Raw genomic sequence first — 14,356 nt, forward strand, 5'->3', positions numbered from 1 at the left:
GTCCCACAGTAAGCTGAAGACCAGGCTCTTTATATATGCACCTGGGGTCTACACACCTTGCCCAAGTGCCTGGATACCCCCTCAGATGATTAGTGGGCCATACAAATAAACATAACATAATATAACCTAACTACATAAGTTGCATGCTGTAATGGATTTTCGTCATGCATTACATGCATTCTGTTATCCCTAAGTTACCTTTTAATCAGTGAGCGAACAAACTTGTACTTTGTAATTAGCTTGTCTGACCCACCCTAGTGTGACTGAATAATGTTTAAAATCCAGAAGAACCTTTAACATTCGTGCAAATGAACCATGGCTGATTTTGTGATGTGTGTGAGATATTCATAGCCAGTGGCTGGTATCTGTTCAAGCCCGAGAAAGGGGTTTATCACTGGATCTTTTAAAGTCATTAATTAGATAGGCTGGTGAAAAAAACACATTCCCAAAATCCAAGTCCTTTGTAATGCCATAAACCAGTGATCCATTAATCACTGCAAGCTTCCTTCATGCAGTGCTCTGAAGTTCTTTTGCACTGGAGACCCAGAGTCCAGGCTTCTGTCTGACAGAGAGAGGACGCTTGTCCACAAAGCCAGAAGCCAGCTCCATTATAACAAGGATCACTGTGAAATGTGGCTAATTCTGGCTATCATAATTAACTAATAGATGTTGGCTGGAGGCTCCTGGAAGGGGCTAGCAGCATCCACTGATAAACGTGGACCGTGCCTTGATTTCACTATATTTATTTCTAGGTTTATTTTGCAGTGTCCTGACTTGTAACAAGAAGTGACGTGTCGCACAGATGGTATTTCATGAGGGAACTAAACCTGTTCCTCTGCAAATGGAAGTCTCTGGCATTGGGAAAATGATGCAAGGTTTTCTGATTTCTTATTTGCGCAGTTCGAATGTCACACAGTGGGAGTCATTTCCATTTTGAGAGTAAGGGGTTAGTCTCAGTGGTTGGGTGGGTAAACTTCTTAAAAGAGCTTATCTTCGATTCTCCTAAGTCCTGCCAGGTCTGGTTGATTTCTCAGGTTATGACATACTATCTCCCACTGATGAGCTTCCAAACACTCAGATCAGCCTGCCTCATTGGGTCTTTTCAGACGTGAGCGTGAGTAATATTCTATGTGTCCCATTTCCTGTATGTCTGAGCTTGTGTCTGGAACGCTGAGAGCAAATGATGTAATGGAATGTTGATGGGTGGTGTGCAGGGGAAGCTTAGTGAGCAGGACAGAGAGAGGGGGTATGGAGCCCTGACAAGACGGATCTGCAGTTGCTGTACCTAGGAGCCAAAGTATCATTATTCACACAAGATTATCCCAATGCTGAATCGTTAGGCGGTCTTCTCTGTCAGGTAACAGCAAACTACTGAAGGTCTGATGATCCCTCAGTTTCCCTGATAGGAAAGTGTTCAACATCTTGGCCCTGCAGGATTTCAAATCCTTGTTTGATTTTCACCTCCACCAAGATCTTCATACCTCACTCCAACACATCAAGTTCTCTGATGCTTCAGTGCATTTTTAAAGAAAATTAGATCCTGCCAAAAATATTTGATGGCCTACCATACTTTCATGACTTGTGTCCTGAGTCTACCATAGAGCTGGGGCACAGAAAGAGGTATTATGACTTGGCTGGCAGGAGACCTGCTCTCGCCTTGCTGTACTGTCATCTCTGAGATGGTGACCAGCAGCAATGTGCCGGGATTTTTCTACAGGCCCATCCGACTCCTCACACTCTTAGGTAATCTCTTTACATTGCCTAGAATCCCCCATAGTTGGTGTTGGTTTTATTGAGGTAAAAGCAATGCACACAACAGTGCCATCTATGTGTAAAAGCATCTAAGGCAGCAACCTGAAGCCAAAAACTGGCTGTTCACACAAGAATATTTCCAGATGCTATCCATACTGCTTCTCCATTCTCAAGGGTAAGAGTGTCCAGAAAAAGAGTCCCAGCAAAAGTGTTTGAGATTATTTTAGCTCTAAATCACCCGCTTCAGCCCTCATCAACCCACATGACTTTTCACATGTCTTGTGCAAGAACCCTTTCTAGAACTCACCTGAGCACGTTGCTTGGTGTCGCCAAGGACGTAGGACCTGGTCACCAAGCTCTCCCCAAGGGAACTGCCACCCGCGGTGCCTCCAATGCTGCGGTAGGTGCGGGTCACAGTCACACTGGAGGCCGCGGAACCGGAGGAGATGGAGCCACCGATGCCGCTCTGGGTGACACCAGCGGCTTTATCAGAGGGCTGCCCACAAGAGCCACAGACGATGGTTCGAGAACGAAGGTTGTATTCCCCTTGGTCATCAGAGTTATTAGTGCAGTGAGCTCCCTAAAAAGTCAAAGAGGGAGAACATGCTGTGAGGAGAGGCCATGAGCCACAGTGGAGAAACAGAAGAGGCAGTAAAAAGGCAGTACAGAAGAGAAACTCATTAAGTGCATCAAAGTGAAGGAAGTGCAGAAAATGATCTACGAACTGTAGAAAAATGCACAACCAACAATCTGGCTTCTGCCAGCAAAGATCAAGCCAGAATCAAGGCACAGAGAGCAGTTATGTTCGAAGTGAGAATAGAGCCACAGTAAGCCACTGTCCTGATGTTTTGTTTTGAATCATCAAAGTTGAAAAGCAAATAGTCCACAGTGGCTATGTGCATGTCAACAACATCTGCTAGGAAGATGTTTTTTTCCCACAGGGACGTCAAATGTCTTAAGCAGAGGACAATATTAATCAACTGAAGTGTTTAAGGATTTTTGGGGCACGTTGCAGGAAAACTAAGTATGAGGTCATCGATGTGTGACAATATACATAATTAACTTCTCTTTGTGGGAGGGAAATAGGTTATTGTGAGAACAATTCTATTTACAGTTGCAGAAAATAAATATGTGAGTTTTCAACAGCATGTTTTTTTGCCGTATATTTTAATCTAACTCTGACAATCAATTTAGGATGTAGTGAAGTGATGAGCGTCATTTTAAGTTAAAATTTTAATTCATGTGTTTTATATTTGGTGGGGAAAAAGCACTTACAGCCAGAGATTGCACTGAGTCACACTGGTTCACATAGGAACCACTCAACTCATTTGTTAAAATGATTTGTGATGCGGTTGTGGATTATGGATTTGAGAGGTGACAGGTCGTATTGTACCTTAGATCTGCTAAAAGACTAATCACAGGAATCATTTGATCGAAGTCGTAGGAATAAAATGAGCGATGCTTCTTGAAGGAAATGGACACGCTGTACAAGACTTACTTGCTTTCACTATGTTGTGACAGCCATTTTGACTGGCAGCCTTTTAACCAATTAAAATTGATCCCTGTGTTCAGGTAATTTTAAGTGGACACTAGGCAGCCAATCACAATGGCTAAGGCATGCTTTCCATCCTAGGCTGCTCTGAGGACCAGGAACACTGAGTAGCCGAGCATGGAAGAGAAGGCGCAGGAGTCACCATAAAAAACTGATGACGTTGAATTCCTCAATGGAACTTCCGCAGCTGTTTGTCTGCTATTTGCATTTTTAGGGATGCAGATGCATGTACACTTACATGGTGATGGTGCTGGATAATAACTTCATCATCGTCCTCATCCTCCTCATCCTCATCATTTAAGACCACAGTACGAACCAGCTTGCGCATCGCTGTTTCCTGAAGGATAGGAAGAGAAGGAACACATGTTATTGAAACCTTGAGGTAAACTGATTGTTGTAAGGGATATACATGTATGTATGGGAGATACATGTGTGTAAGGTTAACTGCACGCAAATGTGAACCATAGCCACTGAATTCAGACATGTCAGCGGAATCAAACAAGCAGGCTCTTCCATTTCAATCAAAGTACTTAGTTGAAAGTTTTCTTGGGGGAAAACAGTAATAAAATAGTTTTTCATGTTTTCATTTATTTTGCCTGTAGGTCCTGGTTTTAAAAAAAACATGCTTCTACAGAAACAGTTCCATAACATCTAAGCAGCTATATACATTTCTCTATCCAGCCCCTTCAGCCAGGCTCTGCATCAAGCAAAGAGACTGTGTTTGACCTTTCGGTCACACGCATGCCTCTGTAATGGATGAATAATGTTCCTTTCAGGTTACACAAATGTCACTGCATATTAAAAAGCTTCTTCTAGACCATCAGATAATTATGGTGTTTATTCTTCTCTGGTTGCCATGTGTGACAGCACTCAATACAGCAGCTCCTTTGTTGCTTACCCTGGCAAACCAATGGCCACAGCAACAGGTTACATCTGCTTTTTGTGAAATATTACAATAAGGTATATGGATCTGACATATTTATTGTCTGAAGTATATCTTCAAGTCAACAGGCTTTAAAGGGTGAAAAGCTATTACTCTTGTAAAATCTTCCCTGAGTTACTGTGTTACATGGAATTTCACACTTCACCATAGAAGACAAAGGTTTTAATGTTGGTTTCCCCCTTTGACAACCCATGGTGCTGCTGGATATACACTGTGGCATTTATTCTTTGTTAGGCATTCAGAGGAGACCTAGTATTTTGCTTTGTAAACTGTAATGCAATTTACAGTTCTAATTTTGTGACTGTAGGCCCGATGATTGCCTTGATCAATACAGTAGGCTTGAGTTGGTTATTGTGACAATCCAATGATAAAGGACACAGACCTGATTGATTCACTGCATTGGTTTGGTTAGCGTTATGCTCAAAGCTGTTGGTCTGATCTCTGTATTATAAATCACACTGGGTTACAGGCTGGAGACAGGTATTTTGTAACTTGAAATTCCACAGATTACCATAGTAGGCAAGGGTTGTGTGTTTGTCGTCCCCTGTGATTAACCCAGGGGCGGGGTGGATAGGTGGAAGATTTTCATTGTGATAATCCTTGTTATTCCCTTCTGAGAGGGGTTGTATATTATTTTGCCTAATGTCATTTTGTACATATTTCTTATTTTATAACTGTATGCATAATAGTTTCTAGCATATGCTCACACTTTAGTAGGCCTGTGTTGGTTTTGATGTCAAGCCAACGGTAAAAGTTACAGACCTTACTGGTTCATTGGGAAATGTTATGTCAGATTTTATGGGTTTGATCTGTTTGTTTTGAAAAATTATGAGAACGCTAGTGGACCTTGCTTATTAATCGTGAAACGCGTGTGCTAGGGGCAATAGTATTTTAAAGGCAGATTGTTATTACACAGTGGTTAAAGACTGTGAGAAGGTATTTCGTTAAATGGAAACTCAAAGTTTTCCAGAGTAGGCAAGAGTTTAGTGTTTATGACCTACTGAAACATGCCATAGAAGGGTTCATCCTTTAATGATCCAGTTTCTCTCCTCATCTCATTCCTTCTAATCTTTTTATCTTCATTAATTTTAGAGCATACCACAGCAACGCTAACAGGCGGCTTGCTTATCATACATCTAGCTGCAATGCGCCTCACCCCCCCAAGCCACAGCCTCAAAACCAGGTCCTCATCATGGAATGGTATTATCTATAATTTCACAGTTTTACCATTTCAAAATGGCCACACAGTGGTTGCAAACGTGTCAGCCATGCTGGAACTTCAAACAACAAAACACCTTACCATTGCAAGATGGCCACCAGCTGCTACTTAGTAGTTAGCACCATATGCCTGCCCTATTTAGGTGTCAGCTTGTTTTCTTTTTCTACTTTTATTCTTGTAATTTATCTTGAATATGTTGCCGAGTTTCTGTGTGAATTAACTATGGTTGGGTAGGCTTTATTTTCACGGGACAGACACTGGTAACTAAGCAGCCGAGCTCCTAAAATGACTCATGAGAATACCTCTAAAAACCTTTTACAATGGGATTCTGCTTTGTTTAGTGTAAAATATTAACCTTGGACTATAATGGTGCTTTCTTCTATGATTTTATACACGTTTGAGCACTGCTCCGTCAGCAATATATAACATAATGTACTGCATTTTTATACTTCAATGAAAAATGCCTCTCTATGAGAAGACTAGAGAAGGACCAGGCTACTTAATTTGATTTATTAATGAATTGAAACACAAATGATACACTGAAATATCAGAGATGTATCTCAATAGTATAACTGAGAATTAGGCCCCATGGGACCCTTTGTTCTGTTCATTCTGCCGTGGTTAGGCAGCACTTTGTTACTTTTTCTACTTTTTTTCTTTTAATGTACTTTGCATATGTTTTTGAATTTGGGTGTGAATTTATTGTGTTGTGCTGGTGGGTGAATGCAACAATGAGTCAGTGGGTCGATGAATGGATGCATGAGTGACTGAGTGCATGTATGATGAATAATTAAATGCCTAAACCCATCACTGACTGAGGAGGAACTTATATTTAAATGTCAGACCTGCTGACATTGCTAATGCTTGTTTGGAGATTTTTATTGGAATGGGTAAACATTTGCAGAAAAATATCCCAACAATGTCTGGGACCTTATTGGGTGAGTAAAAGGAAGGCATGGAACTTCCAATTAACATTTCAAGTCAGTTTGTGGATACTGAGCACTCAAGGCATGCAATGTTTTTCCGCAGAAAGGAACTTGAGTCCACAAGGCCAGGAGAAACCTTCCAAGAAAAGCTAATTTCTTGAGGCTGAAACTCACAAATTAAATACACAAAGTCAGGGTATTTATTTAGCTGTGTTGAAATGAAAATGTCACTTACCCAGTGTACATCTGTTCGTGGCATCAGTCGCAGTAGATTCGCATGTTCTGCAATAGCTCGCCATCTGGTGTTGGGCCGGAGTGTTACAAGTTGTTTTTCTTCGAAGAAGTCTTTCGAGTCACGGGACCGAGTGACTCCTCCTTTTGTCTCCATTGCGCATGGGCGTCGACTCCATCTTCGATTGTTTTTCCCCGCAGAGGGTGAGGTAGGAGTTGAATTGTAGTAATAGTGCCCATGCAATGGAGTGACTAAGTATGCACCTATTTAAGGTTGAGATGATACATATATAAATAATTGAAGGTAACTTCCAAACTGCTACAGGCTCCCGGGGAGGCGGGTGGGCACATGCGAATCTACTGCGACTGATGCCACGAACAGATGTACACTGGGTAAGTGACATTTTCAGTTCGATGGCATCTGTCGCTGTAGATACGCATGTTCTGCATAGACTAGTAAGCAGTTATTTCCCCAAAAGCGGTGGATTAGCCTGTAGGAGTGGAAGTAGTTTGAAATAATGTCCTTAATACGGCTTGACCTACTGTGGCTTGTTGTGCGGATAACACGTCTACACAGTAGTGCTTGGTGAATGTGTGAGGCGTAGACCATGTGGCTGCCTTACATATTTCTTGCATTGGGATGTTTCCTAGAAAGGCCATGGTAGCACCTTTCTTTCTGGTTGAGTGTGCCCTTGGTGTAATGGGCAGCTGTCGTTTAGCTTTAAGGTAGCAGATTTGGATGCATTTAACTATCCATCTGGCTATACCTTGTTTTGAAATTGGGTTTCCTGCATGAGGTTTTTGAAATGCAATAAAGAGTTGTTTAGTCTTTCTGATGTTCTTTGTTCTGTCAATGTAATACATCAATGCTCTTTTGACATCTAATGTATGTAGTGCCCTTTCAGCTACGGTATCTGGCTGTGGAAAGAACACTGGAAGTTCCACTGTTTGATTTAGATGGAACGGTGAAATAACCTTTGGCAAAAATTTAGGATTGGTCCTTAGGACGACTTTATTTTTGTGTAGTTGTATAAAAGGTTCCTGTATAGTGAACGCCTGAATCTCGCTTACTCTTCTCAGGGAAGTAATGGCGATGAGAAATGCCACCTTCCAGGTTAGGAACTGTATGTTGCAGGAGTGCATGGGTTCAAAAGGTGGACCCATAAGTCTAGTTAGGACAACATTTAGGTTCCATGAAGGAACAGGTAGTGTTCTTGGTGGTATAATTCTCCTAAGGCCCTCCATGAATGCTTTAATGACTGGTATTCTATATAGGGAAGTTGAATAGGTAGTCTGCAGGTATGCAGATATTGCTGCAAGGTGAATCTTAATGGAAGAGAAAGCTAGGTTAGATTTTTGTAAGTGAAGCAAGTAACCCACTACATGTTCTGGAGTTGTGTGTAATGGTTGTATTTGATTAATATGGCAGTAGCAAACAAACCTCTTCCATTTACTTGCATAGCAGTGCCTGGTGGATGGCCTTCTTGCTTGTTTTATGACTTCCATACATTCTTGGGTAAGTTGTAAGTGCCCGAATTCTAGGATTTCAGGAGCCAGATTGCTAGATTCAGCGATGCTGGATCTGGGTGTCTGATCTTTTGGTTGTGCTGTGTCAACAGATCTGGCCTGTTGGGCAATTTGATGCAGGGTACCACTGATAGGTCTAGCAGCGTTGTGTACCAGGGTTGCCTTGCCCAAGTTGGTGCTATCAATATGAGTTTGAGTTTGCTTTGACTGAGTTTGTTTACCAGGTAAGGAAGGAGAGGGAGAGGAGGAAAAGCGTAAGCAAATATCCCTGACCAGTTCATCCATAGGGCATTGCCTTGGGATTGTTTGTGTGGGTACCTGGATGCGAAGTTTTGGCATTTTGCGTTCTCCCTTGTCGCAAACAAGTCTATCTGAGGTGTTCCCCAGAGTTTGAAATAAGTGTTCAGAATTTGGGGGTGAATTTCCCATTCGTGGACCTGTTGGTGATCTCGAGAGAGATTGTCTGCGAGTTGATTTTGTATCCCTGGTATAAACTGTGCAATTAGGCGAATTTGGTTGTGAATTGCCCAATGCCAAATTTTTTGTGCTAGCAGGCTTAACTGCGTGGAGTGCGTCCCTCCCTGCTTGTTTAGATAATACATTGTTGTCATGTTGTCTGTTTTGACGAGAATGTATTTGTGAACTATTATTGGTTGGAAAGCTTTTAGTGCTTGAAAAACTGCTAGAAGTTCTAGGTGATTGATATGCAGTTTTGTTTGATGTACGTTCCATTGTCCTTGTATGCTGTGTTGATCGAGGTGTGCTCCCCACCCTGTCATGGAAGCATCTGTTGTTATTACGTATTGTGGCACTGGGTCTTGGAAAGGCCGCCCCTTGTTTAAATTTATGTTGTTCCACCACAGAAGCGAGAGGTAAGTTTGGCGGTCTATTAACACCAGATCTAGAAGGTGACCCTGTGCTTGAGACCACTGTGATGCTAGGCATTGTTGTAAGGGCCTCATGTGCAGTCTTGCGTTTGGGACAATGGCTATGCATGATGACATCATGCCTAGGAGTTGTAATACCATCTTTGCCTGTATCTTTTGTGTTGGATACATGCGTTGTATGATGGTGTTGAAATTTTGAATTCTTTGTGGACTTGGAGTGGCTACTCCCTTTGATGTGTCTATTATGGCTCCCAGGTATTGTTGTACCTTGCGTGGCAGAATTTTGGATTTTGTGAAATTGACGGTGAACCCGAGTTTGAAGAGGGTTTGTATGATCTGATTTGTGTGATTTGAGCACTGTATGAACGAATGGGCCTTGATTAGCCAGTCGTCTAGATATGGGAACACATGTATTTGCTGCCTTCTTATGTGTGCTGCGACTACTGCTAGACATTTGGTAAAGACTCTTGGTGCGGTTGTTAATCCGAAAGGCAGTACCTTGAATTGGTAATGTATTCCTTTGAATACAAACCTTAGGTATTTCCTGTGCGATGGGTGTATTGGTATATGGAAATAAGCATCCTTGAGGTCTAAAGTTGCCATGTAGTCGTGCAGTTTTAGCAATGGCAATACTTCTTGTAGTGTGACCATGTGGAAGTGGTCTGATTTGATGAAAGTGTTCACTACTCTGAGGTCTAGGATTGGTCTCAGCGTTTTGTCCTTCTTTGGTATCAGAAAGTACAGTGAGTAAACTCCTGTGTTTATTTGTGTGTTTGGCACTATTTCGATTGCATTCTTTTGCAATAGTGCCTGCACTTCTATCTCCAGGAGATTGGAATGGTGTGTTGTTAAATTTTGTGCTTTTGGTGGTATGTTTGGAGGGAATTGTAGAAATTCTATGCAATAACCATGTTGGATAATTGCTAGAACCCAAGTGTCTGTAGTGATTTCCTCCCATGCTTTGTAATAATGACCTATTCTTCCCCCCACTGGTGTTGTGTGGAGGGGGTGAGTGACATGTGAGTCATTGTTTAGTAGTAGGGGTTTTGGGGCTTTGAAATCTCCCTCTATTTCTAGGGAATTGCCCTCCTCTATATTGTCCCCGAAAACCTCCTCTATACTGTCCCTGGTAAGTGGACGGTGTCGCTTGTGAGGTGCTGGCTTGTGTGCTTTGACCCCGAAACCCCCCTCGAAAGGGCGTTTTACGGAATGTGCTGTAATTCCCTCTGCTCTGCGGGGAGTAGAGTGCGCCCATGGCTTTGGCAGTGTCCGTATCTTTTTTGAGTTTCTCAATCGCTGTGTCCACTTCTGGACCGAACAGTTCTTTTTCATTAAAAGGCATATTGAGAACTGCTTGTTGAATCTCTGGTTTAAATCCAGACGTTCGGAGCCATGCATGCCTTCTGATAGTTACAGATGTATTAATTGTCCGTGCAGCTGTATCTGCAGCGTCCATGGAGGAACGTATCTGGTTGTTGGAGATGGCCTGTCCCTCCTCAACCACTTGTTTTGCCCTATTTTGGAAGTCTTTGGGCAGATGTTCGATGAGATGTTGCATCTCGTCCCAGTGGGCTCTGTCATAGCGCGCAAGTAGTGCCTGGGAGTTCGCGATGCGCCACTGGTTTGCAGCTTGTGCTGCGACTCTCTTACCAGCTGCATCGAACTTGCGGCTTTCTTTATCTGGGGGTGGTGCATCTCCAGATGTGTGAGAGTTGGCCCTTTTCCTAGCTGCTCCTACAACAACAGAGTCTGGTGGCAGCTGTGTTGTGATGAAAACCGGGTCCGTAGGAGGCGGCTTATACTTTTTTTCCACCCTTGGTGTGATTGCCCTACTTTTGACTGGGTCCTTAAATATGTCTTTTGCGTGCCGGAGCATACCAGGGAGCATAGGCAGGCTTTGGTATGAGCTGTGGGTGGAGGAGAGTGTGTTGAACAAGAAATCATCCTCGACCTGTTCTGAGTGGAGGCTTACGTTGTGAAATTGTGCTGCTCTAGCCACCACCTGAGAGTACGCGGTGCTGTCTTCTGGTGGAGATGGTTTTGTAGGGTATGCCTCCGGGCTGTTATCTGACACTGGGGCGTCGTATAGGTCCCATGCGTCCTGATCTTGGTCACCCTGGCTCATGGTGGTGTGAGCTGGGGAGTGTGATGGCGTTTGTGCTGGTGAAACGTTAATTACGGGCGGAGGAGAGGGTGGTGGTGTAACTCTTTTCACCACTTTTGGTTGTGGTGCTTGTTCCGTCTGGAACTCCAACCTTCTCTTTCTCCTAATGGGGGGAAGGGTGCTTATTTTTCCTGTCCCCTGCTGAATGAAGATACGCTTTTGCGTATGGTCCACATCAGTTGCTTGTAGCTCTTCCTCAAACCTATGCTTTTGCATTTGGGAGGTTAGCGAGTGCTCTTCTGTATAAGAGCCTGAAGCTGGGTCGCTTGCAGTTTGTTTCGGCATCGAAACTTTGTCTGCGTGTTTTTTCGGCTCCGAGGTGACTTTTTTCCTTTTCGGGGCCGAAACCTCTCGGCGTCGATCTGTTTCGGTGCCGCTGTCTCGGCGTCGAGCCGTGTCCACACCGGCATCTCGGTGTCGAGGCTTGTCTCCAGCACTTTCTCGGTCCCGAGAAGGCTGCGTGCCTGTGTCTCGACCGGAGTCGGACGATCTCGGCACTGTTTGGGCCTTTTTCGGTGCCGAAGGTCGGTCACCGAATTTATGGGTCGAGCCATGGCCTGGTGGCAGTGGCGTCCCCTGGGCCTTGTAAATGTTTCTTTGTGTGGTTTTCGACGTCTTACTCACGGTTTGTGTATCGTCGAATCCTTCGGAGTCTGAGTCTTGGATCGAGAAGGAACCTTCCTCTTCTTGTTCCTCGAACTCCCGTTGGGCTGTCGGTGCGGACGCCATTTGAAGTCTTCTGGCTCGACGGTCTCGGAGTGTTTTTCGGGACCGGAACGCACGACAGGCCTCGCAGGTGTCTTCGCTGTGCTCAGGTGACAGGCACAGGTTGCAGACCAAGTGTTGGTCTGTGTAGGGGTATTTATTGTGGCATTTGGGGCAGAAACGGAACGGGGTCCGTTCCATCGGCGTTCTTCAGCACGCGGTCGGGCCGACCAGGCCCCGACGGAGGATCGAAAAACTACCCCGAAGGGCACCGGAGCTCTTCGATCTTCGATGTGGTGTGGAATCTAAGTACGCCGATCCCGAACGCAACAATACCGACGAAAATCTTCCGAAATTAACTAATTTTTTCCGTTCCGAAACTCGGAGCGACAGGAACACGTCCGAACCCGATGGCGGAAAAAAAACAATCGAAGATGGAGTCGACGCCCATGCGCAATGGAGACAAAAGGAGGAGTCACTCGGTCCCGTGACTCGAAAGACTTCTTCGAAGAAAAACAACTTGTAACACTCCGGCCCAACACCAGATGGCGAGCTATTGCAGAACATGCGTATCTACAGCGACAGATGCCATCGAACATAAGTATACAAACATTAATAGTGGCATACTGCTGTACTCAAACTAGGAAGCACTTGGGCAATCCGAAATAAAATACGCATTTGAAGAATAGTAATTGTCTATCTATCAATCATCTGGCAATCAATTGTTAACTTTTCAAATATGAACTGAGCTTTATGTAGTGTGAGTCGAAAAGAAGACAACATGTAGATAAAGCTGGTGGGACTGGGGTAGACCAACTACCTAGAGTACTGATCTGTAGAATAGGTGAATGGATGGAGATTCCCCAGAGATGGACAGGCAGGTACAAAGACTGAGCATTTCCCGTCAGGTTGGCAACCCTCAAACACCATTAGGGCTATGGAAGGGTTAATTACAACTGGCATCACTTAAAGGCATTCCCAATGAATGACACTTACCTCTCCAGTAGCGGTTAACAAGGCTGTACGGATGCTGTCCCCAGAGCCCCAGGAGGACTGGGCTTTCCACACCAGGTCACTTGGAGGGCTGTGGGTGGCACCGGCTCCAGATGCCCAGATCTGTAAAACGAAAGACATGTCAAACTGTGTATCCTTCTCAAACAATCAAAAGGACGGGGACTGAGATGCTGTTTCTGTGATTGTAGACTATGTCTAGATTTTCAAGTGGGCTAAAACTAAGGACAGGCCCAATTTCTGGACCTTTCGATATTTTATTCTGCTCTAGAACCAGGAAGTTTTCAGCAATGATGCTGTAAAGAATTTAAGTTCTTGAGAGCACAGACCTAAGGACATTGTTTCCCTGGAACCCTCAGTGAGAATGTCTTTCGTGCGTAAAAGCTTGAAACCGCCCTCCATTTTGTAACTATTTACTGCATATAAACATCAACTCTGCTTCATGTTTTATTGTAGTGAAACAGATTTGAACTCCTTTTTTAGAATGCCGAAGATCCTGGTCTCCATTCGGCAGGCTAGGGCCCTCTGTATGATTTAAGGGCTAAATTCTGATCCCTGCGCAAACAAGCATTTGCACATGCATTGGAATTAGAGGTAAGTATCACACCCTCACAGCTTTCCCCTGATAAATTCCAGGAGGTCAAGCTTGACAACATTTTTTTTGCCAGGAAAGACTCAGACAAAAGGCCAACATGTAGAATGTGAAGTGGTAAACACAAATTCTTCATGTTACGATCCATTTTATTGCTGAAAACCTAAAATCCTGGGATTCACAACTTTTTCATGCCTACATTGTAAGTTCACTGAAAGTCTGAACCAGGGTTGTTGATTGTTAATTGCACAGTCCCTAGAATGTGGCCTTAGCTTTGGCTGTGGTCTCTTGTGAGATGGGCAAATAATGTTGGTTACTGCCCTCAGCGGGCTGTTAACCAGTTAATTGCTTTTAAATGGCAGCAGTAATGCTTACTCAATAAACAAGAGACAAAACTGAACTTCTAACAAAATGTGTCTCTCTGTGCTGGTCCTAAGGACCTTTTCGTCCTTATTTGGTCACATGAAGACACCTTTTTAAAACTGCAACCTCACATACCCCTAATGCCCCATGTTTTTAAGGAATCTCAAAATGAGGTCTTCTTTGGATGTAAGACATCATCATGCCACTGACATTTTGTTTCTGTTGTAACGGAGTCCCACTAAACCAAAGAACAAGAGTGTGCTTCTTACCGTGGTGACCTGCCCCGCCTTCATGGTGAATTTAGGAGGGAACTTATAAACAATTGGGGTTTGATCACCAATCTGGCGCTTTATCTGCCAGTTCCCCATTGCCTGGTCCTGCAAAGTAAAACAGGAACACAACTCCGGGTCAATGACATCTGGAGCACAACAAATAAAGAAGCGCACAACAAGAAGTTCATTAGAACATGCACAATGCTCAAGGG

At 43.8% G+C, this 14,356-nt stretch overlaps 1 protein-coding gene across 2 annotated transcripts in view; it reads right to left on the reverse strand.

Annotated features, from left to right (window-relative positions):
- Positions 1-14,356, reverse strand: part of LMNA (lamin A/C) — a 112,915-nt gene that overhangs the window by 9,278 nt on the left and 89,281 nt on the right. For both annotated transcript variants that reach the window (XM_069218015.1, XM_069218014.1), the window contains exons 8-11: positions 14,142-14,249; positions 12,903-13,022; positions 3,543-3,641; positions 2,060-2,332 (exon numbers count right to left, since the gene is read on the reverse strand). In XM_069218015.1, the coding sequence (XP_069074116.1) occupies positions 2,060-2,332; positions 3,543-3,641; positions 12,903-13,022; positions 14,142-14,249 (600 nt within the window). The remainder of the gene's footprint in view (positions 1-2,059; positions 2,333-3,542; positions 3,642-12,902; positions 13,023-14,141; positions 14,250-14,356) is intronic.

The sequence above is a fragment of the Pleurodeles waltl genome, chromosome 12, assembly GCF_031143425.1.
Source record: "Pleurodeles waltl isolate 20211129_DDA chromosome 12, aPleWal1.hap1.20221129, whole genome shotgun sequence".
In the NCBI taxonomy this organism is placed as follows: Eukaryota; Metazoa; Chordata; class Amphibia; order Caudata; family Salamandridae; genus Pleurodeles; species Pleurodeles waltl.